The 27,359-nt window shown below is 41.8% G+C and overlaps 2 protein-coding genes across 5 annotated transcripts in view; one reads left to right on the top strand and one right to left on the bottom strand.

The window, feature by feature from the left end:
- Positions 1 to 213: 213 nt before the first annotated feature.
- Positions 214 to 10,313, bottom strand: LOC148093755 (uncharacterized). The gene is given in 11 exon segments (XM_087813744.1): positions 214 to 282; positions 284 to 491; positions 493 to 523; positions 838 to 974; positions 1,359 to 1,551; positions 2,522 to 2,527; positions 4,134 to 4,287; positions 7,163 to 7,246; positions 8,013 to 8,100; positions 8,311 to 8,428; positions 10,256 to 10,313. Coding segments are annotated over 11 exon segments (1,146 nt in total).
- Positions 10,314 to 14,786: 4,473 nt separating this feature from the next.
- Positions 14,787 to 27,359, top strand: part of N4BP2L2 (NEDD4 binding protein 2 like 2) — an 83,701-nt gene continuing 71,128 nt past the window's right edge. For 2 of the 4 annotated variants that reach the window (XM_087814419.1, XM_016203552.2), the window contains exons 1-3: positions 14,787 to 14,946; positions 15,920 to 17,175; positions 24,695 to 24,819. In XM_087814419.1, the coding sequence (XP_087670545.1) occupies positions 15,920 to 17,175; positions 24,695 to 24,819 (1,381 nt within the window). In that variant the 5' untranslated portion in view covers positions 14,787 to 14,946. Of the gene's footprint in view, positions 14,947 to 15,919; positions 17,176 to 24,694; positions 24,820 to 27,359 lie in introns of those variants that run through there. The other 2 variants (XM_016203553.2, XM_087814420.1) reach the window with 2 other exon arrangements.

The following is a 27,359-nucleotide window of genomic DNA, read 5'->3' as shown; positions in this document are numbered from 1 at the left end:
GAGGGAGGTCAGAGCCACTTTATCCAGACACAGCAGCACCTCACCCTGCTCCCTGAGACAGCTCAAGGGAGGTCATGGGAGGGGGCAGGGAGCAGGGGTGCCACTCACCCAGGATTCAGCCTTTGTCTGGGCTGAGAGGCCCTGGGTATTCCAAGTCAGGATGCTGAGCAGCTAGCCAGTCCCAGCCCTTCTCTCAGGAAGTTCTTCCTAACCTTAATCAGGGGAGGTGTATAGGATGGCCCATGGCATTCCCTTCTGGCACTTACCTGTGACCTTACCAGGAAAGACTCTGGCTCCACTCACCTTGTAGGCAGTAATGCCCAGCTTTGCATGTCCCTGAGGGCTCCTGGGCTCCACTGACACAGAAGCAGCTCCAGGGGCAGGGCACACACTCCTTGCTCGAAGTCAGTCTGGTCCCGTTACTACAGGTGCCTAGAGGACACTGGAACTGGGTCGGCTGTTTGGTGCCCAGAAGGCAATAATGGCCGAGAAGGGGTAGGGAGCCAGTTTGGACCCCCAGTTCCTACAAACACAATCCTGAACTAGACCTGGAGGAGCAGCAGCCCTTCCAGCCACATTCCTCTGGCAAGTATCAGAAACATGGCTGGAGTCTGGCACAGGGGAAGGAGCTCCTGGGTTAGCAGTGGCTTAGAGACTTCTCCACTGAGGTGGGGGAGGAGGTGGCATCCTTGGGCACCTAAGGTGAAGCAGACCATGCTCTTTGTGTGGACAGAAGGCACTGTTTTACTGGCCTCCTTGCCTTGGAGTGGAGCTGGTTATTCACCCAGGGGTAGGGTCTGGCATGCAGGGAGGCTGCCTTTCTGCCTCCTCACTCACCCTGAGGACAGACCAGTCCTGTGGGGCAGGTCTCATACTGCGGCAGGGAGGAGGGGTGGTTGTGATTGTTGAAGGTCCCAGGTGGGCAGGCATGGGCAGGAGTGTGAGGACTGGAAGAGCCCACAGGGCACACGCACCTATAACAACCAAGGAGTCTGTACCCACTAGGCAGAGCCCAAGATCCTGGAGAGTCACAGTAAAATCCCACTGTGCCCACAGCCCTGGCTTTGGCATGGTAACCTGGCCTCTCTGAGCTCCCCATTCCCCATGGAAAAGCCAGGAGTTCCCAGCTGTCTCTGAGCAAGATCAGGACCCAGTGCTCCTATAGGGAGGTCCTGAAGCTGGGCTGATGTGACACTGAGCCCTGATCTGGAGGCAGTGGCCCCCTAAGACACTGAGTAGGGGGTGGATGCTTGGAGAAGGCTTGTCTGAATCTGAGGGTCTGATGCTCTACTGGTGGTAAGGGAGGACTCTGAGCCCCCACCCCATCACCCCATCATGGAGAAATCAAAGGCCGTTACCCTGGCGTGCACTCTTCGTCTGGCTGAGTCAGCCCAGCGTGGGTACAGGCCCTGCCTGCCAGGCATGGAATGCAGTCTGTGGCTTCGTCCTGGCCTGGGTGCAGGCTGAATATGCCCCACTGGCATGGGACGGAGTGTGTGGCTCTGCTAGGGCAGACGTGTCCCTCTGGGCACTGTAGACACTGGCTGACAACTGTGGAGAGGACAGCCCATATCAGTCTAGTTCTCTCTGATGGGCCTATACTACCAGCTTCCAAAGAAAAACAGTGAACCCCTCCCAGGTTCTGGTGCACCTGATCCTGCTATGGGCTGGGAACCAAGGAGCAGGGCAGTCAGAGCCATTTACCAGGAAGGGAGGCTCCTGAAGTTCAGAGTGGGGACCTATCCCTCCATGCAGGGACAACCACCAGTGCCACAGCCTGCAAGGCCCTCAGGTGGCCTCAGCAGCACAGCTCATGGACAGCGGTGACCAAGAGTCTTCCAACTTCTCAGGCCTTCATTTTCCTTTGATAAAATGGGTATAACAACATACTCCCCCAGGCTTTCTGCGAGGACTGAATACAACATTGCCCAACATGACAGAACACCACACAGAGCCAGGCACATGGCAGGCCACGGTGAGTGCCACCACAACCCTGGGAAAAGTGAAACTTCAGGTTGTCTGGCTCACACCAGGCTGTGGTCACTGTCCTTGGAGACTGGGTCACTTCCCTAGTTCCTGTGTGTCTATTGCTCTGGCCCAGCCTGGGAAAACTGTTGTTCCCCACTCTGCCCTCAAGTAGGAACTGGGGTTCCTTTGGGGGAGTTAGTTCCAACCCTCATGCTTCAACTCCCGGGACCTGTGGAGGAAATAGCTCCTTCCTATCCACAACTGTGTCCCCCAAGTGCTCAGTTGTGCCATCCTTCAGGGGTTAGCCAGGGGTGGGAGATGGTCTTGGCCCTCGCCTGCAAAGGAGGCACCTGCACTGAGTGAAGCTCTGAGGAATGGCTCAGGAAATTGGTGACTTCAAAACGTACAAGGAAAATTAGCTCAAAGACCCCATCACAGAACTCTGTTTCCTTGAACATTTTTCCTGGGACTATGCCCGAGAACTGGATGAAATGGAAGCTCCGAGGAGTTTTTCCTGGTGCCACTTTCTTTCCTTCCAAAGCCTGTCCAACACCTGTCCCTTGTTGGCAGTAGGACTTCAGGGCATTTTGGGGTGATGTAGAGTAATGGGACAGATGTGAGTTTACACTGTGGCCTGTGTGTGACCCTAGTCACTTAGTTGACTTCTGAAACTTGGAGAGGATATGAGCCCTAGCTCCTGGGTGTGAGATGGTGTTACATGAGCTAATATACCATGCAGGATCTGACACCTAGGTGCTCCAGCCCTATGCCACTGGAGCCTGGGGTCCTGCTTCATGCTCTGGGCCTTTTCTCACCTGCCAGGTCATATCTATACCAGGTATATGAGGTTGAAGACTCAAAATATCAGAGCTTGGAGGGGCCTCAAAGGCCACCCAGCCCATGGCAAGTAAACTGGGCCTAGACTGTGTTAAGTTGTGGCAAATGGAGCCGGAAGATATTTGTGGTTATTTATGTTTTCCTAGAGGAGCTGTGCATCTATTGGTGGCCTTCAGAGACTTCAATGAAACAATATGCTGTGTGGAGACTGGAGGCGAGGGAGAGACCATTTTGGGCTGGGGGAAAGGCACAGGGGCAATGACAGCCACTGGGTGCAAAGAGCCAAGGACTAGTGCCCACCCTCTGATGGGTCTTTGGAGCATGCAGAGCCCCCAACATCATTTACCATTGTGGCCAAGGGAGGTGGCCTGCCTTGAGCCCAGTAGCTGGGATCAGAGAGGGCCCTCTTGCCCCCACAGCAATGCCCAAGGCTGAAGCCAAGAAGTTCCAACCCTGCCCAGGCTCTAGGGGAGGGCAATGGCCTTTGTTGTCTCAATGCCTAGCTTCTGTTCTGGCTTTGCCAATCAGATACATGATCCTTGCAAGCCAGTGAGCCTCTGTTTCTTTACATGTATAGGGTGGTCACAGCCCTCCTCCTCTACTACTGGGCTGTCACGAGCTCTTCCAGGTGTTTTGTGATCTTCCTTGGGGCTGGTGCATCTGTTAGTGTTGGGAGAGCAGACAGAATGTTCCCTCAGGAAACTGGGTGTTCTCACTGACGAGTATGCCTTCTCTGCCCCCAGACACATTTTTCCAAGTTGAGAGGGAAAGTTGTTTATAGCAGTGGTTGTGAAGGCAACAGCAGCTCTTTACTGAGGACTTAATTTGTGCTAGGCTCAGTGGGAGCCCTTCACATAGACTGTCTTGTCTGATGTCTATCACAGCCTATAAGACTATTACCACCTTCTTTTAAGGGCTCCAAAAGGTCAGGGAACTTGCTGGTGTTACACAGCCCATCATTAGCAGATCTGTGCCCCCCTGGCATGGTGTCCTCTAATCCACGCTCCTGCCCACGCATGAAAGGCCTCCCTTGTGCTGTCACCTCTGGTTCCTCTTTGGTGATTTGTTGTCCTCTATGTCCTCAGCAATGTTGGTTCCCAGCCACATCACCCTTCTGTCTTTAGCTCTAAGCAGAATAGTCCAGCTACCTTTGAACTTCCTGTGCAGGTCCTGACTTTCCTAGTTGAGCAGAGAACACAGGGCTTCCAGAGCTGAGGGCCTGAGGGGGCTGCTATACCCTGTGTATACCCCTCACAGTCACCTCTGTTAGCCTTTGGATAAGCACCTACTTAGCAAAGTCACTCTTCCCATGGAGTTCATAGCTGTGCAGTAGAAGCTGGTATTAGAGTGGGGCATTGCCCTCTTGCCCTCTAAGCTCCAGGCTGGGCATGGCACAGTGGCAGCACCGTTTGGGCAGAAATGGGGGAGCCTCTTGATGAGTCCCACCAGGATGCGGGCTTTATCTTGCAAGGAGCCTGCAGGCTGAGGGAGGATAAGCAGGGAGCCCAGGACCAGGGCCAGCCTCTGAGGGGGTCTGGATGACCAGCATGTAGTTAGACCCCACCCAGGGCCCTGAGGTGGCATCACTGCCAGGAAGAGAAAGTCAGGGCACCAAAGGCTTTTCTTTCTGGTTCTCCAAAATGCTGTTTCCTCTGCTTGGAGGGTTCTTTCTGCCCTCCATGCCTGACTGATGAAATCCTGGGCCCATTTCCCATATCTATGCAGAGAATACATGTTCTGACAGCAATGGAGTTAAAACAGAAATCAGTAAGATATCTAGAAAAGCCCCTAAATGTATGGGAATTAAACAACAGACTTCTAAGCAAACCACTGGTCAAAAACTTCACAAAGAAAATTAGAAAACTTTTTAACTTGAATGATACTGAAAACTTAACATTATAAAATTAGTGGGAAATAACTAAAGAGTGCATAGATTCAAATTTATAGGCTTAAATATAAATATTAAATGCCTATAATTAAATGCCTCTATTAGTAAATGAGAAAGGTGTTAAAATCAATTATCTGTTTCTACCTTAGGAAGCTAGAAAAAGATCAAATTAAAACCAAACCAAGTAAAAGAAAAAATATAATACTAGCAGAAATCAATGAAATAAAATAAAAATAAGAAAAAAATCAATAAAACCAAAAGCTAGCTCTAACTAGACTGATCAAGAAAAGAAGAAAGAACACAAAGTATCAATATCAGGCATGAAAAAGAGATGTCACTACAGATGAAACACTGTAAGTATGGTAAGGGAATAGTGTGAATGACTCTATGACAATAAATTTTACAACTTAAATGAAATGGAAAAATTCCCTGAAAGACATAAATTACCCAACTCAGAAGAAGAAACAAAAAACCTGAATAGCCTTAAATTTATTACAGAAATTGAATTTATAATTAAAGAGCTTCCCACCAAGAAAACTCAAGATCCAAAGGCTTTAATGAGTTTTATACAACACTTAAATAACTCATACCAAACCTACATAAACTCTTTCATAAAACAGAGGAGCAGGGACTACTTTGCAACTAATTTTATGAGACCAGTATTATTTTGATATCAAAACCAGGCAAAGAAACCAGGAAATGACACTAATACCTCTCATGAACATAGATGCAAAATTCTTGCAAAAATACTAGCAAATCAAATGTAATGCTTTGTAGAAAGGACAAGATATCACAATGATGTGGAGTTTATCTCAGGAATGCAAGGTTGGTTTAACATTCAAAAAATAATGATACTCGCCCTGGCTGGCGTGGCTCAGCGGTTGAGCATCTACCTATCATTCAGAAGACAGAGGTTTGATTCCCAGTCAGGGCACATGCTTGGGTTTCATGCTCAATCCCCAGTGGGGGGGGGGGGGGAGGTGCAGGAGGCAGTCAATCAATGACTCCCTCATCATTGACTTTTTCTCTCTCCATCTCCCTCTCTGAAATCAATAAAGATATATTTAAAAAAAAAAAACAAAGACACTCATCATCCTATCAGAACAGAGGAGAAAAACCATATGCTCATTTCAATCAATGCAGAAAAACACAAAACAAAATTAAATACCCATCCACGATAACAACTCTCAGCAAACCAGAAATAGAAGTTCCTCAACCTGCTTAAAGGTATTTATAAAAAACTAGAGCTAACATTATATATAAAGACTGAATGCTTTCCCTGAAGACTTAGAATAAAGCAAGGATGCCCAATACTTTTCAAAATAGTATTAGAGTCCAGAGATAGTGTAATAAGGCAAGAAAAAGTAATAAAGACAGATGGGTTGGAAAGATAGGATAAATTATAAAGTCATTATTCGCAGATAACATGATTGTGTGAAGAGAAAATCCTAAGAAATCTATACACACGCAAAAGTCACTATAACAAATAAATGAAGCAGGTAAGATTGAAGGATACAAGGTCAATAGAAAAAAGTCAATACTGGACAGGATCTTAAAGAGATCTTTGCACACCCATGTTCATAGCAGCATTATTCACAATAGCCAAGAGGTGGAAGCAACCCAAGTGTCCACTGTTGGATGAATATATAAACAAAATGTGGTCTATACAATGAAAATTATTCAGTCTTAAAAAGGAGGGAAATTCTGACATATGTTATAACATGGATGGAATATGCTCAATGAAATACACCAGTCACCAAAGTATAACTACTGTATGATACCACTTTTGTGAGGTACTTAGAGTAATAAAATTCACAGAGACAGAAAGTTGAATGGTGGTTTCCAGGGAAGTGGGGAGTTATTTTTTTAATGCACATGAAACTTCAGCTTTACAAGATGAAAAGAGCTACAGAAATGAATGGTGATGATGGTTGAATAACATTATGAATGCATCTAATACCTCTGAACTGTACATTTAAAATGGTTCAAATAGTAAATTTAATGGTATGTGTATTTTACCACAATAAAAAAAAATCCATACTAGATACAAACAATTAGAAATTGAAATAAAAATATAATTCCATTTACAGTAGTATCTGAAAATATGAACTTCTTGGGGATAAATTTAACAAAATGTGTGCAGGCCCTGTATATTAAGTTTTATAGTTCTTAGTAAGAATTTAAGAAGTAGAACTGGCATTTGAACTATCTTCTGAAGCTCATATTCCTCACCACTCTGCATATTTCTCTCCTTCTGTATCGTCTCATTTTATTCTCACTACCAGCCTGTGGGTGTGTGGTTGGGGCCAGGAATAGTGAGACTCTGCTCCTCAGAGCCACCTGGGTTCCTGGGGGTATGCAGGCCAATCCAAGCACCATGTACCCCAGCACCCTCCTCATCCACTCAGTCCTTCCAAATGTTATTAGGGTCCCCAGCCCACTATCACCTACCTATGGGGCAGGGCTGGCAGCCAAGGCTCCTGTGAAGTAGCCCAGAGAGCAGAAGACATAACTCACGTGCTGCAAGCTTGGCTCCTGTCTGGGCAAGTACCGCTAAGGGAGAACAGGGAAAGACCAGGTGAGACAGCAGGCAGGTTGTGTCTAACACCTATACCTGGACACTGCTGAGAGTTGAGATCTCACCTCAGGTGCTTACTTAGCCAAGTGTCTTTGTATATGCCCTAACCTCTGTCTCTCCAATTTCCTCTGTCAAAGAAAATCACCACCAGCATTGTCTCCATGTGTTGTGGTGAGAAGGAATTAATAATCCTTGTAATCCAGAGAGCTTCATGATCTAGGGAGGTTCTCACCTTCTCCTCCTCTAATTTTTGGTGGCACCTTGAGCTATGGCTGTGGCTAAGGCACAACTCTAAAGGATAGCAAGCTCCCAGGGGACAGAGCCTTGCTGGGCCCAGTCCTCTGTAACCCACAGCACAGCACAGCACAGCACAAAGCAGGTGCCTGGTGACTGACACATGGTGGTGGTGTGGCTATTTGCTCCACAGCTCCATGGCTTCTATCTTAACTGCATGTCACATGGGAACAGTGGCTCTTAACCTCCCAACATTTCACATGCATCATCTCATATGATCCCCACAGCAGCCTAGAGGTGGGTTATACTTGTTTTTAGGCTTAACTGGCCAAGCAAGTCCCTGGGTACTGGGTCAGAGGTGGGCTGGGGTGTTTTTTTACCTATGTCAGTGAGGATGAGGCTTGTTCCTGACCCTGAGAGATTTAGTCTCTTCTGTGGATTTCCTGATAACCTACATGATGTCCTCACCTAGGAATGGTTGAGAAAAGGTCCTCCCTTGGGGGTCACCTGGCAGACTTTGCTTTCTGTGAGTCCTAAGAGTACATTGCAGGTTCCGGTGAGGCCTGGCTGCAGAGCTGTCCTAATTTCCAGGCAGCTGCAAATGCCAAAGGAAGCTGAGCAACTGAGGGCAGGCCCCACATGCCAGGGAGGTTGCCCAGTCAAAGATAGCTGGATTTCAATGACAGCAGAGATAGCACAGAGGCCCTTCACATGTAGCCGGGGAAAACCCCAGCCTCTCCCCATTGTTGCCCTTCTAGCCCTTTCCCTCTTCTCTTCCTGGGGTACAAGGGTGTCTGCTCCTTACTAAAATCCTGTAGGACACTTCAGGCAGCTCCCAGCCATGCAGTATTGGCCTGGCAAGCAGATAACAAGGCACAGAAGGTAGCAGTGGGTCCCACTGCAGGTAGATAGGGTGGTCATCCCTGCAGAGAGCAAAAGAGAAGAAAGTAGGGTGGGCATGAAGGTGCTGCCCCTGGTCTCTAGAGAGCCCTCCTGAGGTGAGCCTTCTCATGCAATGATGTTACTTCAGCAAAAGCATGCAATTACTGATGAGCTCATGACCAACTGTCACTACAAACCTGTCTTCATTGAGAACTGTGGGCACAGTGGCTGGTGCTGAGGATGATGGCTCTTTTGGAAACAGCCAGCATGAGACACAGAAAGAAAAAAGTACAAAGACTGTGTAACAAGGGCCAGTTTGTTGAGAGTCCCCCCTCCCTCGACACCAGAAACCTGATGCTGTGAAGAAGTTTCATGATTCTGTGGTCAACTTCACCTCCTAGAATTTCCAGGCACTCAGAGCACCCTGTCATCAGCATCATAGAACAGCAGGGCTGACATTTCATCTGGTCAACCCTCGCGTTTTACAAGGGGCGGGGGAAGAAGCTGGGACTCAGGGAGGTTATAGGACTGGCCACCCCAAGGCCCTGGTGTGGGCTGAGGCATGGGTGGCAGGTTTCTGTGTTCCACTTGCAGTTCCAGAGGCTTAATGTGTGGCTTCTCCCTATGCTCCTGTCCCTACCCTCTGCTCTGCCCCCCCCTCCCAAAACCCCCCCAAAAAACCAAAAAACTGTGCTGGGCTAAAGACCCGAGGAGACGCCTCAAAACTGCTCAGCAAATCCTGATGAGGACCCCAAGAGGTTCCAGTGGGAAAGCGACAGGCCTTGGGGACAGATAGACCTGGTTCAGATCCCAGCTCTTCTACCCACTACCAGTTAGCAATATCTTTCTACCTCAGTGTTTTTGTTTTTTTAAAAAATATATCTTTATTGATTTCAGAGAGAGGAAAGGAGAGGGAGAGAGAGAGATAGAAACATCAATGATGAGAGAGTCATTGATCGAGCCCACAACCCGGGCATGTGCCCTGACTGGGAATCGAACCCCAATTTCCTGGATCCTAGGCCGATGCTCAACCACTGAGCCACGCCCGGCCGGGCTCTACCTCAGTTTTATAAGGACACAATAGCTACCTCAGAGAATTTTAGATAATAAATGAAAAAGATTTGATATATGTGATTTATATATTAAATAAATTTCTATATATGCTATATATAAGAAATAAGATTACATATAAAATTTATACTTTAAATAAATATGCAAATAATGTAAGATTATATATGTATATATATAAAAACCTTACATGTGTATTTATATAATCTTACATTTTATACACACACACACACACACACACACACATATATTTCACCTATACAGCCAACTAGAAGTGATTGTTTCACATGAGGCCAGAGAGGCAGACAATTCACGGAGAAAATCAACAGCTATTAGGGCCTGTAGAATCACTAAGGGGGCTGCATGTGATTCCAGGATGAGAGAGAAGGTGCAGAGTAGGATGAGGGGACCAGAGAGGAAGTGTGAGTCCTGAGAACCTGTGTGCAGAAGGTGGCCTCATGTGGGTGGTGGACAAAGTGGGGCCTGCAGACGAGGGGAGCACAAAACTCAGAAGAGGGAGTCCAGTGGTAAATTCCTCTTCTTACCCTTCCTTCAGGGCACTGCCCCAGAAGTGATGAAGGCCATGCATTGGGTTTATACCAGGACCTGACACTAACTGACAACATGCTCTTGGCCAAATGTCTGACCCTCTTTGAGCCCCAGTGTCCTTATCTGAAAACTGTTAGCTGCACATATGCAGAGTTGATGAGAGGTCTAATAGGCAGAGGCCATGGATCCCAGCACACAACATGCACCCTGATGTCATGATTGCTATTTCACTGATCTTGTTTTTGACTCACCTGCATTGAGGGCAGCCAGTAGAGGGGCCAGGGTCACCCAGAGCCCAGGCTGTGGCATACCAGAGCAGTGAACGGGACGGCTGGGCCAGAGAATGTGCCGAATACTTGGCCTGTCCAGGCTGGAGCATGTAACCCATGCTGCTGTAACCAGACACTCTGCAGCTACCTAGGATCACCCCCACCAGGTTCCCCTGGGAAGTGTTGCTTCCCTGAAAGCATCAAATGAAGACAGGTGGGACATGTTCTCTGTCCAGCTCTCCCGCCCCTCTCCTTCCAGATGGCAGGGGGAAGAACCAGATTTCCAGGCTCTGGTGCCCTTGTGAGACTTACCAGCACTGGAATCCTGGAGTGAATTTCTTTTGTCTCAATTTCTCTTTCTGTAAAATGGAGGTGACAAGAGTACCTACCCCCCAGGATTACAGTAGAGCTGAGGAGTCTCAGGGAATCCTCAGAGCAGTGCCTGTACACATGCTCAGCATCATCACCAATTCCTTTCAATTTGATGAGCATTTGTTGAGCATTCACTGTTCCCCAGCAGCATACAAGGGGCAGAGGAGTGTAAGACCTAACTCAGGTCCCCAGGGCTTCATTTAAAGGCCACGAGACTAGCCCACGGGAAGCGATCACAAACACAATCATTATAAACCAGTTAGCATCATGTGGCCCTACCATGAGCCAGGTTCCATTCACTTTTCTCAGGAAACCTGCCGGTCACTGGAATCTATATGGCTGTGGTGGGAACAGTGACTTGCTTGAGGCGGCCCATTCCAGAAATATATGCTGTGTATAATGACTTCCTTCTAAGGAGTGCAGTATGGAAAGGGGGCAAAAAGAGTTCTTTACAGTGGAGAAATCTGACAAGAAAAACTGTATTGGGTGATCAAGTTCAATATAAACAATGATACATTATGCTGGTAGAATACACTCTTGCTGTGATGTGATAAAAATGAGACTTTGTCTCTGTCGTCTTCTTCTCAAAAACCCATAACCCCAGTCTGATCACTAGAAAAGCATCAGATCAATTCTAATAGGAAGGCACTCTACAAGGTACCTGACCAGTTTTTCTCAAACTTGCCAAGGTTGATCTGGCTGGTGTGGCTCAGGGGTTACAGCATTGGCCTGCCCACCAAAGGGTCTCAGGTTTGATTCCCAGTCAAGGACACGTACCTGGGTTGCAGGTTTGATCCCTGGCCTGGTGATCATGATACGTCTCTCTCACATCAATGTTTCTCTCTTGCCCTCCCTCCTTCCCACTCTCTAAAAAAAAAAAAAAATCATCAAGGTCGTCAAAAACAAGTAAGAGTCTGAGAAACTGTCACAGCCAAGAGAAGCCTAAGGAGAAAAAACTACATGTAATTTGGGATCCTGGAAAAGAAAGGACACTAGGTAAAAACTAAGAAAATCTGAGTAACTAGAGACTGTAGTTGCTATTAACATATTAATATTGGTTCATTAACTGTAACAATGTATCATGATAATGTAAGAGGTTAGTAATAGGGGTAACTGTGGTGTGTATGCATGTTTGGGGGGGGTTACATGGGAACTCTCTGTACTATCTACTCAATTTTTCTGTGAATCTAAAACTGTCTTTAAAAGAGTTTCAAAATACAGATGGATAGCAATGAATTATAACTTGAACAGGAAGGAATACATGAATTCATACTGATAGTAAAGAAACAAGGATTCTTCTTTATACAGGGTGGCCCATAAGTCAATTGACCATTTAAATATTGAATAAATTTTTTGTTAAATTTTTCTATTTTTTTATAATATAAAGTACAGAAAATGGGAATTTTTGAAACTATGTATGAAAAATGATGTCATGTAAATGACCTCCATTTTTTGCTTCACTAGCACAGCTCTTTCTACAGCATTTTCCATGGGAGCTCTTAACATGTCCGGCTCTAGTGCTTGAATTTCTTCCTGAATGTTGTCCTTAAGCTGCTGGATAGTCCTGGGCTTTAATTCATGCACAAACTGCACCTTGTATGGGTACATGTGTAAATTTATTTGCATGTGCCACAACAAAGTCTGTGAGATTCCACGCTTGAGAGAATCTTCCAGTGGGCGTTCCTCACACTTCCTGAATGCTCTGCTGCACATGCTCAATATTTTCCTGCATATGTACTGAATGTGATCTCCCAGTGTGGCAAATCACTAACAGATTCCTATTGCTGGAAATGTTGAACCAAGTGACATATTGCTGGTTTTGTGGGTGGATTCCTGACATAGAAATAGCTTATGTATGTTCTCTGTTAGAACAATGAAGCGCTGATTTTCAAAATAAAATTCAATTATTTTTATGCATTGCTACGTTATGAATTTTTCCATAATACATTTCCAGGGAACAGATTTTCAAAATCTGAAACAAAAATTTAAAAAAATTAGCACCGAAAAAGTTACTTTTTTTATTATTTATTTTCATTATTAATTTTAAAATTTTATTTTGTTTAAAATCTTACAGATGTCCCTTTTTCTCCCCAATGGACCATTCTACCCTGTCCCATCCCCCTCCCCAGTCCCTCTCCCCATTGTCCATGTCCTTGGGTTGTGCATATATGCATATAAATTCTTTGGTTACTCTCTCCCCCTCCACCCACCCACTCTCCTCCATCCCTCTGACATTCGTAAGTCTGATTTATGCTTCCATGTCATTGAATCTATTCTGTTCATCTGTTTATTAAGTTCTTTAGATTCCACATATAAGCGAGATCATGTGATGTTTGTCTTTTTCTGCCTGGCTTATTTCACTTAGCATAATTTTCTCCAGGTCCATCCATACTGTCCCAAAAAGGGTATGAGATCCTTCTTCTTTACAGCTGTGTAGTATTCCATGGTGTATATGTCCCACAGCTTTTTTATCCACTCATCTACTGATGGGCACTTGGGCTGTTTCTAGATCTTAGCTATTGTAAATTGTGCTGCTATGAACATAGGGGCTCATATACTCTTTCTGATTAGTGTTTCAGGATTAAATTTTTAAATGGTAAAGTGACTTATGGGTCACCCTGAAGCAGCATTAGGACTAATAAATATGAAGGGCTTGAATGAGTTAGAAAAAAAAATCAACATTTTGTAGCCATCCTAGTAAATATTGGTTGCAGCAAGAATCATCAATGGAGGCTGAACCATAAGGTCGAGTTTGATTAGGACAAGATATTTCCTTGGTCTAAAAGTGTCTCCTCACAGATTGCTCATCAGTTCCAAGTTGGAAAATACACAGTGGAGAAACTGGATAACACCTTGATTGGTGATAAAGATGAATATCACCTTACAATGGACAGACAGATATCCTGTGCCTCTGGATGTAATATCCTGAAAAGCACACTTCATTTATATGGTTGTTTCCAGGGAGGATGCATAACTTGAATCTAATCAGGAGGAAACGTCAGACAAATGTCAATGTGGGAATTTGTATTTGAGGAAGAGTCTTTGTAAGGAAATGCATTACTTTGTTGAGCCCTCTTTTTTCATAAGGCTGTTAAATAATCAAATGCAAACATTCCATACTGTGACTTTAACTATTATATTTATAAATTAAAACACTAGGACACCAAAAATTTATTTAATTCTGAAGAGATTAGCAGTTTCCCTGGAGGGACTGGGAAGACTATGGGGCAGGGAGTGGGTATAGGGAATGGGGATTCTTCACTGAACACCATCAGTTGTTCATTTCGTATCTTTCTTTTTTTTAAATTATATTTTGTTAAATTGATTTTAGAGAGAGGGGGGAGGGAGGCATTATGCATTCATTGGTTGCTTCTTGTATGTTCCCTGACAGGTATGTGGGGAGGTCGGCATTTAACCTTCAACCTTGGTGCAGGAGGACACTCTAAACAACTGAGCTACCCGCCAGGGCCCCTATTTATTTCTAATTTAACAAACACACAGCTCTCTTTACCAGGCGCCGTTCTAAGCGCTTTTCACATACTGTACTGACTTTTTAATGGGAAAGCTCAGTAATTGGTCTTTATCTCCCAAAACAAAACACATATATGGCACTACGTGATTTTCTCATAAACATTTTTATGTGTTGTCAAGGCTCCGTTGCAGCAATTTTCTACTTTGGCGGAAGAACGCAAACCTACAATTACTGACTGGTTTTCTCGTAATAATAACGTGGGCAGCCCTACTTTCGATACCAAACGTTGAGTTCCATTTGAAAAACCTGATTCTTTGTTAAAAAGCCTTAAAAGCTTAAAAGCACTGAGAGCCGTTTACGTATATTTTTGGGGTGCAGGCACTCACGTTCTCTTTTCCTTTAAGGGTGATTCCCACAGCACGACGCTGTTCCGGCCAAAGTTGGAGTTTCTAAATAACGTCCGGGCTCCGGTTCCAGGAACCAGTTCCGGGTTGTTTGTGGTTAAACTCTCCGGCTCTAAGACGCAATGGATTCTCGGAGACCAGATTTCGCCCGGAGAGACGTGCACACTGGTTTGACGCCGGACTTCAATTCCAACAATTCCCAGCGCGAGTCCGCGATTTCTTCCGGGTCACTGTGAGGTGAGCGCCATTTTGCGTTCTGGGGTGGGTGACTCGTCGCATAGATCCTCAGAATTGGGTTTTCAGCTCCTCCAGGTTTCTGCTTTGGGACCGCGTTTCCGCGTTTCTTTCAGCGTCTCCGAGGCCCGTGTCTTTCCAAAAGACGGTTTTATTGTGAGGTGAAGATCAATGCGGAGCTGTCGGGTAAGGTGAGTAAACACCTTATTTCAAGTGTGTGTGTGGGAGAAACCGACGTTTTCGGTTTCTTCCTTCTAACGTCGGAGATGTGGGTTCTCGCTGGCATTTTGTCGGACCCTTCCGTTAGCTATAAACGAATTATTCGCAGAACCGTTGGGACCGAGAAAGCAGTGACGCACTTTCGCCCAGCCTCCCTGGGAGGCCGTGGGGCGCAAGGTTGTGCGCAGGCCGCGCTTTGTTGCCACAGTCCCGTTTCTTCCTGGGACTGTTCTGGTGTTTCGAATAAGGAAACTGGAAGCCGAGAGGTGGCCGAGTTGCGGCTGTTTCCGGGAGTTCGGCGTTCTTTACTGTTGTGTCTTTCTCTGTTCCCCCTTTTGCCTTTTTCTTCGTGTTGGAAGAACACCAGAGAGCGGGCAGAACGAAGAAATGTCAAGGGAAACAGTTTATCCTCGAGATTGGACCCACCATCTGGAAAAGGGCGTTTTGATTTTGGGAGTTGATAGACGTTCTTCTCTAGACAAAAATGACATAATTTCCGTCATTTTCAGTGCAGCCGAAGTATTTTTTTTCTGTTAAATGAATGAGGGCACCCACTTGGAAACCACGTTTACAAACTCGCAGGAATGGAGCCCACAAAGACTGGCATTTACGTTAACTTGGCGTTTGATAGCTAAGGAGATGTGTTCGTCTGAGGTTGGGGAGCCGGGTCCATTCACTCCAAAGGACATAGTGGCTTTAAATAGAAGACGTTTATGATGCAGTTTATTGCAGCTAGTTTGGATATGTGTCAGTTTGGTTTGCAGATTTACAATACTTAAATAGTGGCGATAAAATTACAATTTTATAATTTTTATATTTTGGGAAAACGTTACCATTTACTATCACAAATTTAAATGCTTTTTTCTATTTTCTTGTTTCTGAATAAACTTTTGTTTAGATTTTTAAAATATCAGCTATTAATTGTATGATTTATGTGCTCCTCAGATGCCTTATGGTGAAATTGAAGCTAAATCCTTGGGACATGGGGAAGATCTAACGAGTGAACCATGCCATAAAAGATTGAAGTCAACTGAAGAGTCTTTTGTTTTCCCTCATCATGGTAGTTCTGATTTTCACAGAGTCCAAGTGAAAGCTGGAAATGATTGGACCCCTTTGAGCATCATTGATGTCAGACGACATAGTTCTCCTCAGGAGGACAAAGCCAAAACTACAGATTTGCTGAAACTTATGCATGATGAGATGCCAGCTAATAGACCAGCTGTTACTGAGCCCATTGACTCACAAGTTTTACAGGCTGCAAGTCCCCCATTGGTATCCACAGATGATGAAATATATAGCACAAGTAAAGCATTTATAGGACCCATTTACAAACCCACTGAGGAAAAGAAATGTAATGAAAGGAGGAATCAAGCAGACACTATCAATGGTATAGATGGCAAAGGAGGACAAGAAGAGAAACAGAAATTTAACTGCAAAAAATCAGCAATTGATAATGAATTATTCCAGTTTTACAAAGAAATTGAAGAGCTTGAAAATGGAAAAGATGATTTGGAAGGCAGTTGTAAGGAACCCGAATCCTCTGAGGAACAATTTATTTCATACTTTCAGGGCCATAATAATGATCTGATCAAATATGAAGAAGAAAAAGGAGATCTTACAAATGATCTCCAGCCACATTGTGGTTATCAACAGTATGTGGGGAATGAGGCAGGCAAATATTCTTGTCATGGACAAGTAATACCTACATTTTGTGATCTGTCCTTTACTTCCTTCAGGCCTGAATGGCAATCAGTGCATTCTTTTATAGTACCCCCAGGTCCTCCTCTTCCCAGTTATAACTATCATTTAAATATTAAAAGATTCAATGCTCCACCAAATCTACCATCAAATATTTTCCAGGCCCAAGGTGACTCTCAGATTCGAAATGGATGTTATGTAAATAATTGTCATGTTAATTGGAATCGTTTAACTTTTGATCAGAACAATGAATATCCTGACTGTAGTGAGAATATCAGTAGTGATCTTCCCTATGGAAATGGCTACACTATACAAGATGGATATGTGAATAATGGTTTTTGTGAAACCAGTGAAGGATGCTGGAAAGATCCTTCTATGGACAAGCATAATAGAGCAGAAAGGTTTATGAACCAGCAGTTTCAAGAGGAAAAGTTAAATAAACTGCAGAAGTTACTTATTCTTTTAAGAGGCTTGCCTGGTTCTGGGAAAACAACGTTATCTCGGTAAGTAAAGGATACCAAGTGAATACTTGGTAATTCATTACTTTAAAATCGTAAATGATAGTTGTAATTAGTGACAAATACTTTTATGTTTTTAGTAGAAAGTTTTTGTTATTCTTGAGAATGGCGTCTAACTGTGTGAATATTTTAAAAAGATGTTTTCTGATGGAGGAAGGGCAAATTGGCATATCTGTAGTAATTGCTAAGGCCTTTAATAATAAATACACCATGTGTAATTATGACAGTGGTGGCCTTCACTTTTTTTTTTTTAATCCTTACCCTAGGACATTTTCTCCATAGGTTTCTAGAGATAGTGAAAGGGAGGGAGGTAAGAGAGAGAGAGTGAGAGAGAGAAACAGAAACATCGATGTGAGAGAGAGACATCAATTGGTTGCCTCCTGGAGGTGCCAGGACTGGGGCAGGTTCGAGGTTCTTGCCCTTGACCAGGAATCTAACCTAACACCCGTTGGTCCTCAGGCTGACTCTAACCACTGAGCCAAACCGGCCAGAGTGGCCTTCACTGTTAGTCAGCTATTTAAGAAGAGTTGGGCTTAGATTCAGTTATTTCACTTTATGACAATGGACATGTTTTGCTGTCTGTTAATAGAATGAGTAATACTTGAGAAGCAAATGAGATAACCCAAGGAAAGGAATTTTGAGTGTTTTAAGCACTGTGCCCTGTTTATACCATTGACTGGGAGAGGGAACCCTTTCTTGTGTTTTTTTTTTAATTTAAGGAGTTTGAAGTGAGCAATATACAGCAGTGGGCAGGCAAAAGAAAGTTTACAGTTATTTGTGTAGAAAAATAATACAATAATTAATAAATAATAATATAAGAATAATCTGTTTCTCATACAACTGTAAACCTGCTTTTACCCACCCCCTGTATGAATTAATGGAGTTAGAACTAGTAATGTTTTCCCTACCAAAAATATTTAAAATTCATGTTTTTGTTTACATTTTTAAAAAGAATAGTGTTGCACTCTAATACATTTGTGCAGTTGTGAAAAATAGCACAAAGAAAGACAATACAAATTCTTTACAATTTATGTAGGATGATGGAAGATTTATGCCAGATAAGGAGAAAAAGAAAATTTATGTGGTATCTTTGTGTGAGGATAAAAAATTCCAAGGAACCATCTTGTAAATGTTTTATATTTACTTGCAAGATAAACCTGCACAATCTAAACAAAAGTTTCTTTAGAAGCAAGAAATTAGAGTAAGATCAAATTTATGATATAGACATTTTAAACTAAATTGTAAGCTGTGATCGTTGTAAATGAATTTGTTTATTTTAGATCCTTACTTTTTTTTTCCTTTTCAGTGAAGATTTTGTAAAGAAATTTCAGCTCTTTGGAAAGGATAGAAATTTAGAGTGAAGTTGTCGCAAACATGGGCAATCTTCTAGATTTAGAATATAATATCAGAGAAAAGTATTAGTTGAAATTTGGAAATTTGATTAAGTGATCTAGCTAGGGACAGCTGACTAAGATTTAGAATAAACATAAGAAAGAAAGATTAGGTTTGGGACAACATATTGGGATATGTTGAAACTGAAGGTGAATAAAGTATTGGTAATTCAATATAATTTCAGAGAGATAGTTGTAGTGGGAGATGATAGTGATAATATATAAATGTATATTTCTATAGTTGAGTGTACATACATGTTATAAGAATGGAGGTGGGTGATTACCAATTGTGTCATGACTTACAATTTACAGAGTACTTTCATATATAAAAATCTGGTGAGATGGATTGTATTCTTTTCACTTTATAGAAGCAGAGGCTATAGAGAATAAATTCAGCTTAAGGGACTTTGGAGAATTTCCTAAAACTGGTAAAAAAGCAAACTAGGGATATAAATGATAGTGTGTTTCTTCCCTGTTCCTTCACTTTAGTATATAATGCATGAGTAGCCCTGTGCCTGACTCCTGAGTTGGAGGAGCTTGATTGCAGAAGCAAGAATATCTCTTTAGGTCAACAATTTTTGAATGAAGCAGGATTGTTTGGGATTGGATATAAAGCCACATACTCTCTGGTGAGGAATGGCTTCCTATAGGAGTTAGTTGTAGTTGGCTTTCAAAATGAGCATTGAAGAAAGAAAGGAGCAGTGATTTGGTACATCAGAGTTGAGTTGATTTGGAGCACTAAATTAAGAGTACTGTTTTGTATTATTATGTGGTAATGACTATAGGTAGATAAAGTTAAAATTTGGGGAATTATTCAAGCCCTCTTCCTTAATTTAGTCCTTACCCACTTTCCTTCTTCATATCTGTCTGCACTTCATATCTACTTGCCCCCCAATGTAGGATACATATAATACTTTTCCATTCATTGTTCTCAGGACTTTCCTTATTCAAAGGTTCTCTTTAAATGTTCACTTTTCAAGGTTTTGGCTTAGCTCAGCCTTCAGTAATTCATCTTCTGAACTCAGTATTGCCTTTACCACTCTTTGCATTTAGCATAAACTGCCAGTAATTGACCTAAGCAACTTGATTATAAGTGGCTGAGGCTTAGTTGTTGATCCACAACTTTACTAACACATTTTAATGAAATCAGTCTTAGATTAAATTCTGACACAAGTACAGACTTTAAATATTTATGAGTAAGCTAAAGTGCCAGCTCCTTGTCCATGTAGGCAAGCTGACAGGACTTTGATAAAAGGTTCATTTGAGGCAATTTCAACAGGTATTCCAACAATTCTAGAGGTAGAATTTTGTTAGCATTGTAGTTGGCAGCACTGTAATCCAAGACACTTAAGGTTTCCTTTAGAAGCTAGAAAGAGCAAGGAAACAGATTAACCTTTAGGGCCTCCAGGAGGAATGCCAGCCTGCCACACTTTTATTTTAGCCCAGTGAAACTGATATCAGACTTCAAGAGCTGTAAGATAATAAATGTATTGTTTTAATCACTAGGTATGTGGTGATTTGTTACAGCAGCATGGGAAACTACTGCATTTATCATAGTTTAAAGAGAGATGGGAAGAGATACACCCCCCCACCCCCACCCCCGGCTTTTGAGAGATATCTTGGCTTAAACTCCAGAGGAAAGATTTCCTTATCTAGGTCCCTATTCTTAATTCAAGGAGTGTGCAGAGAGTGAAGTGCCCAAGTAAAGTGGTCTTGGGCTAGGGACATGCAAGACCACTCAGTACATAGGAGGTAAAGGATTCATGAAGTATTAGTTTTACTCACATTTTTCTGGGAAAATCACTTCTGTTTTTAAGTGCCCATGGATGTATTTTAAAAAATAATATACAGTTCTTAAAAATTTCAGAAGTAAACCATGAAAATTAGCTCTCATAGTAGGCCATTTGGGGAATAGAGTTCCCAAAACAGGGTTTAAGGAACAGGATTGTTCCTTAATTGAAAAAGTATAAGCACATAGTGCACTAATTATCCATGGCTGTGTAACAAATTACCCTAAAACTGAGTTGTTAAAGCAACAAACATTTATTGTCTCTCAGTTTCTGAAGGATAGGAACCTGGGTGTAATTATCTGGGTGTTTCTGGTAAAAGGTCAAACATGCTGGGGTCAAGATGTTAGCTAGAGCTGTGTTCTGATCTGAAGGCTTGTCTAGGAGAGGATCTGCTTGGAAGTTCTCTCACGAGGTTGTTGAAAAGACTGGGGCCCTTGTGAGCTTTTGGATTGAGGGCTTCAGTTCCTTACTGGCGGTGGGCCAGAGACTTGCTCTGTTCTTTGCTATTTGGACCTCTCTCCATTTACAACTTGATGAGAGAAAGTGGGCCAGCCATGAGCCCAAGACAGAAGCTACTTTTTTAAGTAAACTGTTAGAAGCTCTGGTTACTGATTGCAGCTGGCACTCGAGGAGGGGATTATACAAGGATGTGAATACCAAAGGGTCAGGTATCATTTTGAGCCAAATGGTTTTGGCTCTTCCGCCAGCATTTATGTTACACTGGTGGCCTGATTGCTATAATTAGTTTCTTTCCTGACTTGTTTAATAGCAAATCACCAAGGTTGTGAGAATTAAGTGACATCATAGAAATATATGAAATGTTTGGCAAAAAGACAGCTATTTTGAAAATATACAAATCAGATGGCCTGTGGCCCACATCTTTTTTATTTTTTATTTGTATTAGATACTTGATTTTTCAGAGTTCTAAATTTGACATTTTGAGAATCCATTTTAGTATCTGACTTCACTTGTAAGAATTCTGATAGAATCTGACTAAGAATTTTGAAAATACTAATATTCTTAAATAATTTATTTTTTGTTCAAGTAGTTGGTATGACATCAGATATATTTGGATTGATATAGACATTTTAAAAATACAAGTCCTCAAAAGAAAGCTTCACAGTTTGAAATAATTCAGGGAATTTTAAAAGGCTGCATAAGCAGGCTACGCTGTCTGGGAGGAAAAAGTCTCCAAGCTAAAATTATTTGCTTAATTATACAGTGGAACCTTGGTTCTCGAACTTAATTAGTTCCCAGAAGGCTGTTTGAGTAGCGATTTGTTTGAAAACTGAATCACTTTTTCCCATTAGAAATAATGTAAATTGAATTAATTCATTCCAAACTCCCAAATGATTCCTTGTTTTAACCTTGCTTATATGCAGTACACGTTTAAGGTACTATTTAATCTAGAAACAAATACTCCTTTTCTTAAATTTATCAAACCACCCCCTACTAGCCTTAAGTGAATCACTTTCAGCACTTGTTCCAGGGGTGTTTCAGGAGGTCAGTATGTGGCATCTTCGCTTTTGCACACATCACTGCTATCGTTTATCCAAATTAAAAACAGTTTTCTGCCTCTTCAGTTGCCTGTGATCATTGTTTCTTTCACACCCTTAACAACATTAGCATTTTTTAAAAAAATTGGCTGATCCTCACCCGAGGATGTTTTTCCATTAATTTTAGACAGAACGGAAGGGCAGGTGGGAAGAAGGGAGAGGGAGAGAGAGGGAGAGGGGGCGGGAGGGTGGGAGATGGAGAAAGAAAGAGAAATACCAATGTGAGAGAGAGACAGATTGGTTGCCTCTGGCGTGCAAAACCTTAGCTCAGGATGACTGGGAATTGAACCCAAGAACCTTTGGTGTGCTTCCGACCCTCTAACCACTGAATCACACCAGCCAGGGCAACGTTAGCACTCTTGATGGCTTCTTTACATTTTAAAATGGTGCTAATTGTTGATTTTGCCAGCAATAAAAGCATTCTCTCGTTGCCTGAGAGGTGCTTTTTGGCATGCTGAGGTATCAGCATGAAAGGGTTGTCAGGTCCAAAATCAAAGTTTTGTTGCACAACCTAGACATTTTTTCCATGAACAACTTGGTCGAGAACTGAATTGTTTGAGGTAGGAGACATTTGAGAACTGGGGTTTGTGTATTTATGATGTTCTTCATAAAGGTTTATTCATGCTTGATGTGGACTTGGTTAATGATGTAAATTAATTTACTGCCCTCCCCCCCTTTTTAATTTGGGAGAGGTTAAAACATTTCTTGGACACAAAAGGCACTGTACTCTTACAGTATGGTATTATTAACATCTGAAAATTCACCTGCTAATCAAGTAATAGAACAGAAAAAAACGAAACATAGGGTATCTAGGAGAGCTGGTATCAGTCTTCTGGTACTGTTAAATATAATTAGATATTGTATGATTGCTCAAAATCTTTTTAGAAGATTGAGCTTTGATTTTAGAGAGAGAGGAAGGGGGAGGGATAGAGAGATAGAAACATCCATAGGCTGCCTCCTACACACCCCCTATTGGGCATTGAGCCTGCAACCCGGGCATGTGCCCTGATCAGGAATCGAACCAGTAACCTCCTGGTTCATGGGTCAGTATTCAGCCACTGAGCAACACCAGCTGGGCTGTAGCATTTTTATATTCTAGGTTACCTGTATAAGCAAATAAGATACCAAATACATGGTATTGTAATATTTTGGGAAAGTTATGGCTGCTTAAAAAAGAAATCGATTACCAATTTCCCAAACAAACTCAAACCATTTACTTTCATTTGTTTATTTGAAGTAATTTTAACTAATTCTATGAGTGAAAATGCATATTAAAATTTTTTTTCATTTCAATGTATATAATTCTATTTTTATTATAAAAATATACTATTTTATTATACACAAGAAAGGAAAGATGATGTTTATCGTAATAGTTAATTTTTTTTTTGTTTTTTGTTTAATCCTCACTTGAGGGTATTTTTTCCCCCGTTGATTTTTATTTTTATTTTTTTAAATTTTTTTATTTTTAAAATATATCTTTATTGATTTCAGAGAGAGGAAAGGAGAGGGAGAGAGAGAGACAGAAACATCAATGATGAGAGAGTCATTGATCAGCTGCAGCCCGCAACCCGGGCATGTGCCCTGACCGGGAATCGAACCCTGATCGCCTGGATCCTAGGTCAATGCTTAACCGCTGAGCCACGCCGGCCAGGCTCCCCCATTGATTTTTAAAGGGTGGGGAGAGGGGGACATCAATTGGTTGCCTTCTTCATGCACCCAGATCAGGGCCCCGGATGGAACCTGCAGCCCACGTACGTGCCTTTGACCAGGAATCAACCCAGGTTGATGCTCTAACCACTGAGCACACCAACCATGGCTGAAATCCTTTTATTTTTTACTAGGTAGTACATATTCTTGAATCATTTCAGGACAATATTCCTTTGTTCTCAGTCCCTTCTACCACTTTCTACTCCCCTCTGCCTCTCAGAAAATTATAGAACCATATCCAGTTGCCTAATGGTTGAGGAAAAGGATAGAAATAACAAAGTACTTTTGTTATTGTTGGATCCAAATCTTTGTCTTACTGTGTTTTCCCTTTTCTCAGCAATACTGTCTCTTTCTTGAGTCACTAGTCATGCGAATTCTCTGACACTCTTGAATGCTTATTAATCTTGCTACTTAGAAATTTAAGATGATCATATTGTGAGAATAAAGCTTGATTGCCATTGACTTGTTCTGAGAGTGTGTTCTTTAATTACTATTGTTATTTTATTTAGTAATTTAATCTCTTAAAATCTAAAGTTTGATTATACTGTGGAGGATCGCCGGTTGTTTCACAACCTTAAGCCTCAAGCTATTTCTGACTCCTACTTGTTGATTTTACATTTGTGCTTTATGGAAATGAGTTTATCAAAGCTATCTTGGTTTAAATACAGTTTTCCGCAGATGAATTGCTTGCTTAGGTTACCTTGCCTTTTAGGTTACCTGCTGTGTTAAATTTGGGCAATTTTAGACACCAAATACACATTCACTAAAGTTAAAACATGGACAGTAGTTGACATAATTTTGGGATTTGTTGAAAGACTTTAAAAGTTTTAATGTAAATGTTGCTTTAAAAAAGTTTTTGATATTGGCTATAACTGTCTAGATTTAAGTGTGAAGTGATATGTGAAATCTGAAAGCTTTTTAAGGTTCAGCTCCTGTTATTCTTTTTGCAATATACTTACAGGTATGTACCCGAAGTTCATTTAATAAGCTTTCCTGTGTGGCTTATTTCTGATGGCTATAGATTTTATAAATGGCACTTTATGATTTCTTTTATTAACAGAATTCTGCTTGGGCAGAGTCGTGATGGCATTGTGTTCAGCACTGATGACTATTTTCACCATCAAGATGGGTACAGGTATAATGTTAATCAACTTGGTGATGCCCATGACTGGAACCAGAATAGAGGTTTGTTTTGGGCCAAGTCTTCCGGGATAGAATATTTGACTAAGAGTCATAGGACCTGGATTTTTATTCTTGACTTGACTTCTACCAGCTGAACGACTTTCGGAAGCTGTTTGAACAGCTTTGAGACCCAATTTTTTCATCTATTAGGAGCAGTGATACTTGCAAGGTTGTTGTGAAAATCAGAGCATTTAGTTAGAATATTTTATAAACTGTAAGTAGTGTTATAAACTGGTAAAATAGAGGAGTGGAATATTTTTGTAGGCTTTATTTTATATCTCTTGAATAAATTCAGAGAACTCTGATACAGTAGTTATGTAGTCCCAAAAGTTCTTTCCCTAAAAGTAATGTTAATGTTTTCTAAGGCTTAATACAATGCCTGTGAATATTAAAAGTTTTTCTCATTGATATTATTCCATGGAAAGTCTAAGACATTTTTAGAGGCACATTGGTCAATTTCTTTTCATCTTGGATTAGTGGTTCTTAATCTTGGCTGCACATTTGAATTAATTGGGGACCTTTTATCAAAACCTGTACCTGACCCTGGCCTGGTCTCTCGGTTGGTTGGAGCGTCATCCTGTACACCAGAAAGTTGCAGGTTCAAATCCCTATCAGGGCATATACCTAGGTTGTGGGTTAGATCCCCAGTTGGGGTGCATACAGTAGGCAACTGATTGGTGTTTCTCTCTTTCTCTCTCTGTCATTCTCTCCCCCACTTCCCTCCCCCCTTTCCTCTCTCTCTAAAAAAAAACCTGTGCCTGAGTTGGCCCCAGAGATTCTGGTTAAGTTGGTCTGGACTGTAGATCTAAGCATTGGCGTTTTTTTGAAAGTTACCCAGATATTCTCATGTTGTAGTCAGATTGAAAACTTGGTCTAGAACTATGTAAGTAAATGGCTATAGTATAAGTAATTTAGTTTTTAATAGATTAAGAATGCATTGATTATTAAACAAATTGATTTTATTAAGAGAAAATTTAAACCTAGAGTTAAGAGATTACAATGAACCCCATATACCCATCACTCAGAATTATCAGTTACCATATCAGTTGCCATATTGGCTTTATTTTTGTTTTCACTCCTCCCCTTTTCTAATTACTGAAGTATTTTGAAATAGTTCTAGACAATATACTTTATGCATTTCAAATTAACCACCTTCTTACTTAGTATGTTGTTTAGTGCCATCATCACACCTAAAGGAAAACACAGAAAAACAGACCAATTCCTAGACAGCAGGTAATACCCAGTCTTTAATCGATTTTCCCCTGTCGTCTTAACTATTTACTTACAGTTGTTTGAATCAGTATGCAAACAAGGTCCTTACAGTACATTTGCTTTTATGCTTCTTTTGTTTATCTGTAGCAATTTCCCCGCTTTTTACCCTCATACCATTAACTTGTTGATGAAACTTGGTTGTCTTGTAGAATATCACATATCCTGTAGTTGTCTTTTTGCTTCCTTGTGTTGACGTAAGAAATGTTCAAACTTGTAAGAATTTTTATGAGTTTATTTGAGCCAAACTGACTACAGTTGCCAGGAAGCAAATCAATGGATTGAGGAAATGCTCTGGAAAATACCAGATTTATTACTTATTTTATACATCAGAATCAAAGGGGAAGTTGTAGGGGGTTACATGAAATCTGTTGGTGATAGATTAGAGAGGTGGGAGAAAGCAAACTGGGGAAATCTCTGAGATTGGATAAACAGTAAAATGGATACACACTTATTTTACATTGGTGGTTATAGGATAGTTAACAATTAACGTTTACAGCCCATACAGATAGTATGTGAGAACCAGATAACAAAGAGGGGTTCTGTGGCCTTGTGCTCTGATGGGAGATTGTGCCCTGAGGGATCTGGAAAAAGGGGGATTACTGTGACATTTCAAAGGCTTATTATGATAGATACAAAAAGACAGTAGACAGGCCCAGTTAAGGTAAAGATTGACCTTTGTCTAGGAAGATACTGTCCTAGGACATTACTACCCACCATGACTCACTTTTAGTTAGGAATTTTTAATTTCAAAGCATCCTATGTGGTTACTTTAGGTCTGCGAGTTTGTAAGGCTGCCATGCAGGCCTCTCCTGAACTTGTCAGGTTTAGATTGTTGGTCGCTTTTTCGTCCACACTTGTAACCATTTAACTTGTTCCTCTTTTTCCTATATTGCTTTAAATGGAAGTTAGCTCTAGACTGGAGGATTTATTAGGCTCACTTCTTTTTGCAGGAGGAAAGCAAAGTCTGGTTATCTCATTTTTAGTGATGCTAAGAATGCTCGGTAGCTTCAAAGGGACAGCATACTCCCTCCATTATCAAGTTTCCTATCAACCTTATATTGAATGGTTTTATCCAATAGTGAAATGTTTCCTGAATCATTTCTTTCATTAAGGGTTGCAAAATGGTGATTTTCTAGGTCTGCTGTTCCTTCCATGTTTTGTAGCTAGAATTCTGTAATGAGAACTTCCTCTCAACTAGAACTAGCAACTAGGGTCACCCTAAAGTATAGTATGTACAGGAAAAACAGGATAAATACTTTTTTAAAAATTGT

The sequence above is a fragment of the Miniopterus natalensis genome, chromosome 2 (assembly GCF_054644295.1).
Source record: "Miniopterus natalensis isolate mMinNat1 chromosome 2, mMinNat1.hap1, whole genome shotgun sequence".
NCBI lineage: Eukaryota > Metazoa > Chordata > Mammalia > Chiroptera > Miniopteridae > Miniopterus > Miniopterus natalensis.
The sequence above is the reverse complement of the archived record's forward strand: the minus strand, read 5'-3'. Positions and strand labels throughout refer to the sequence as shown.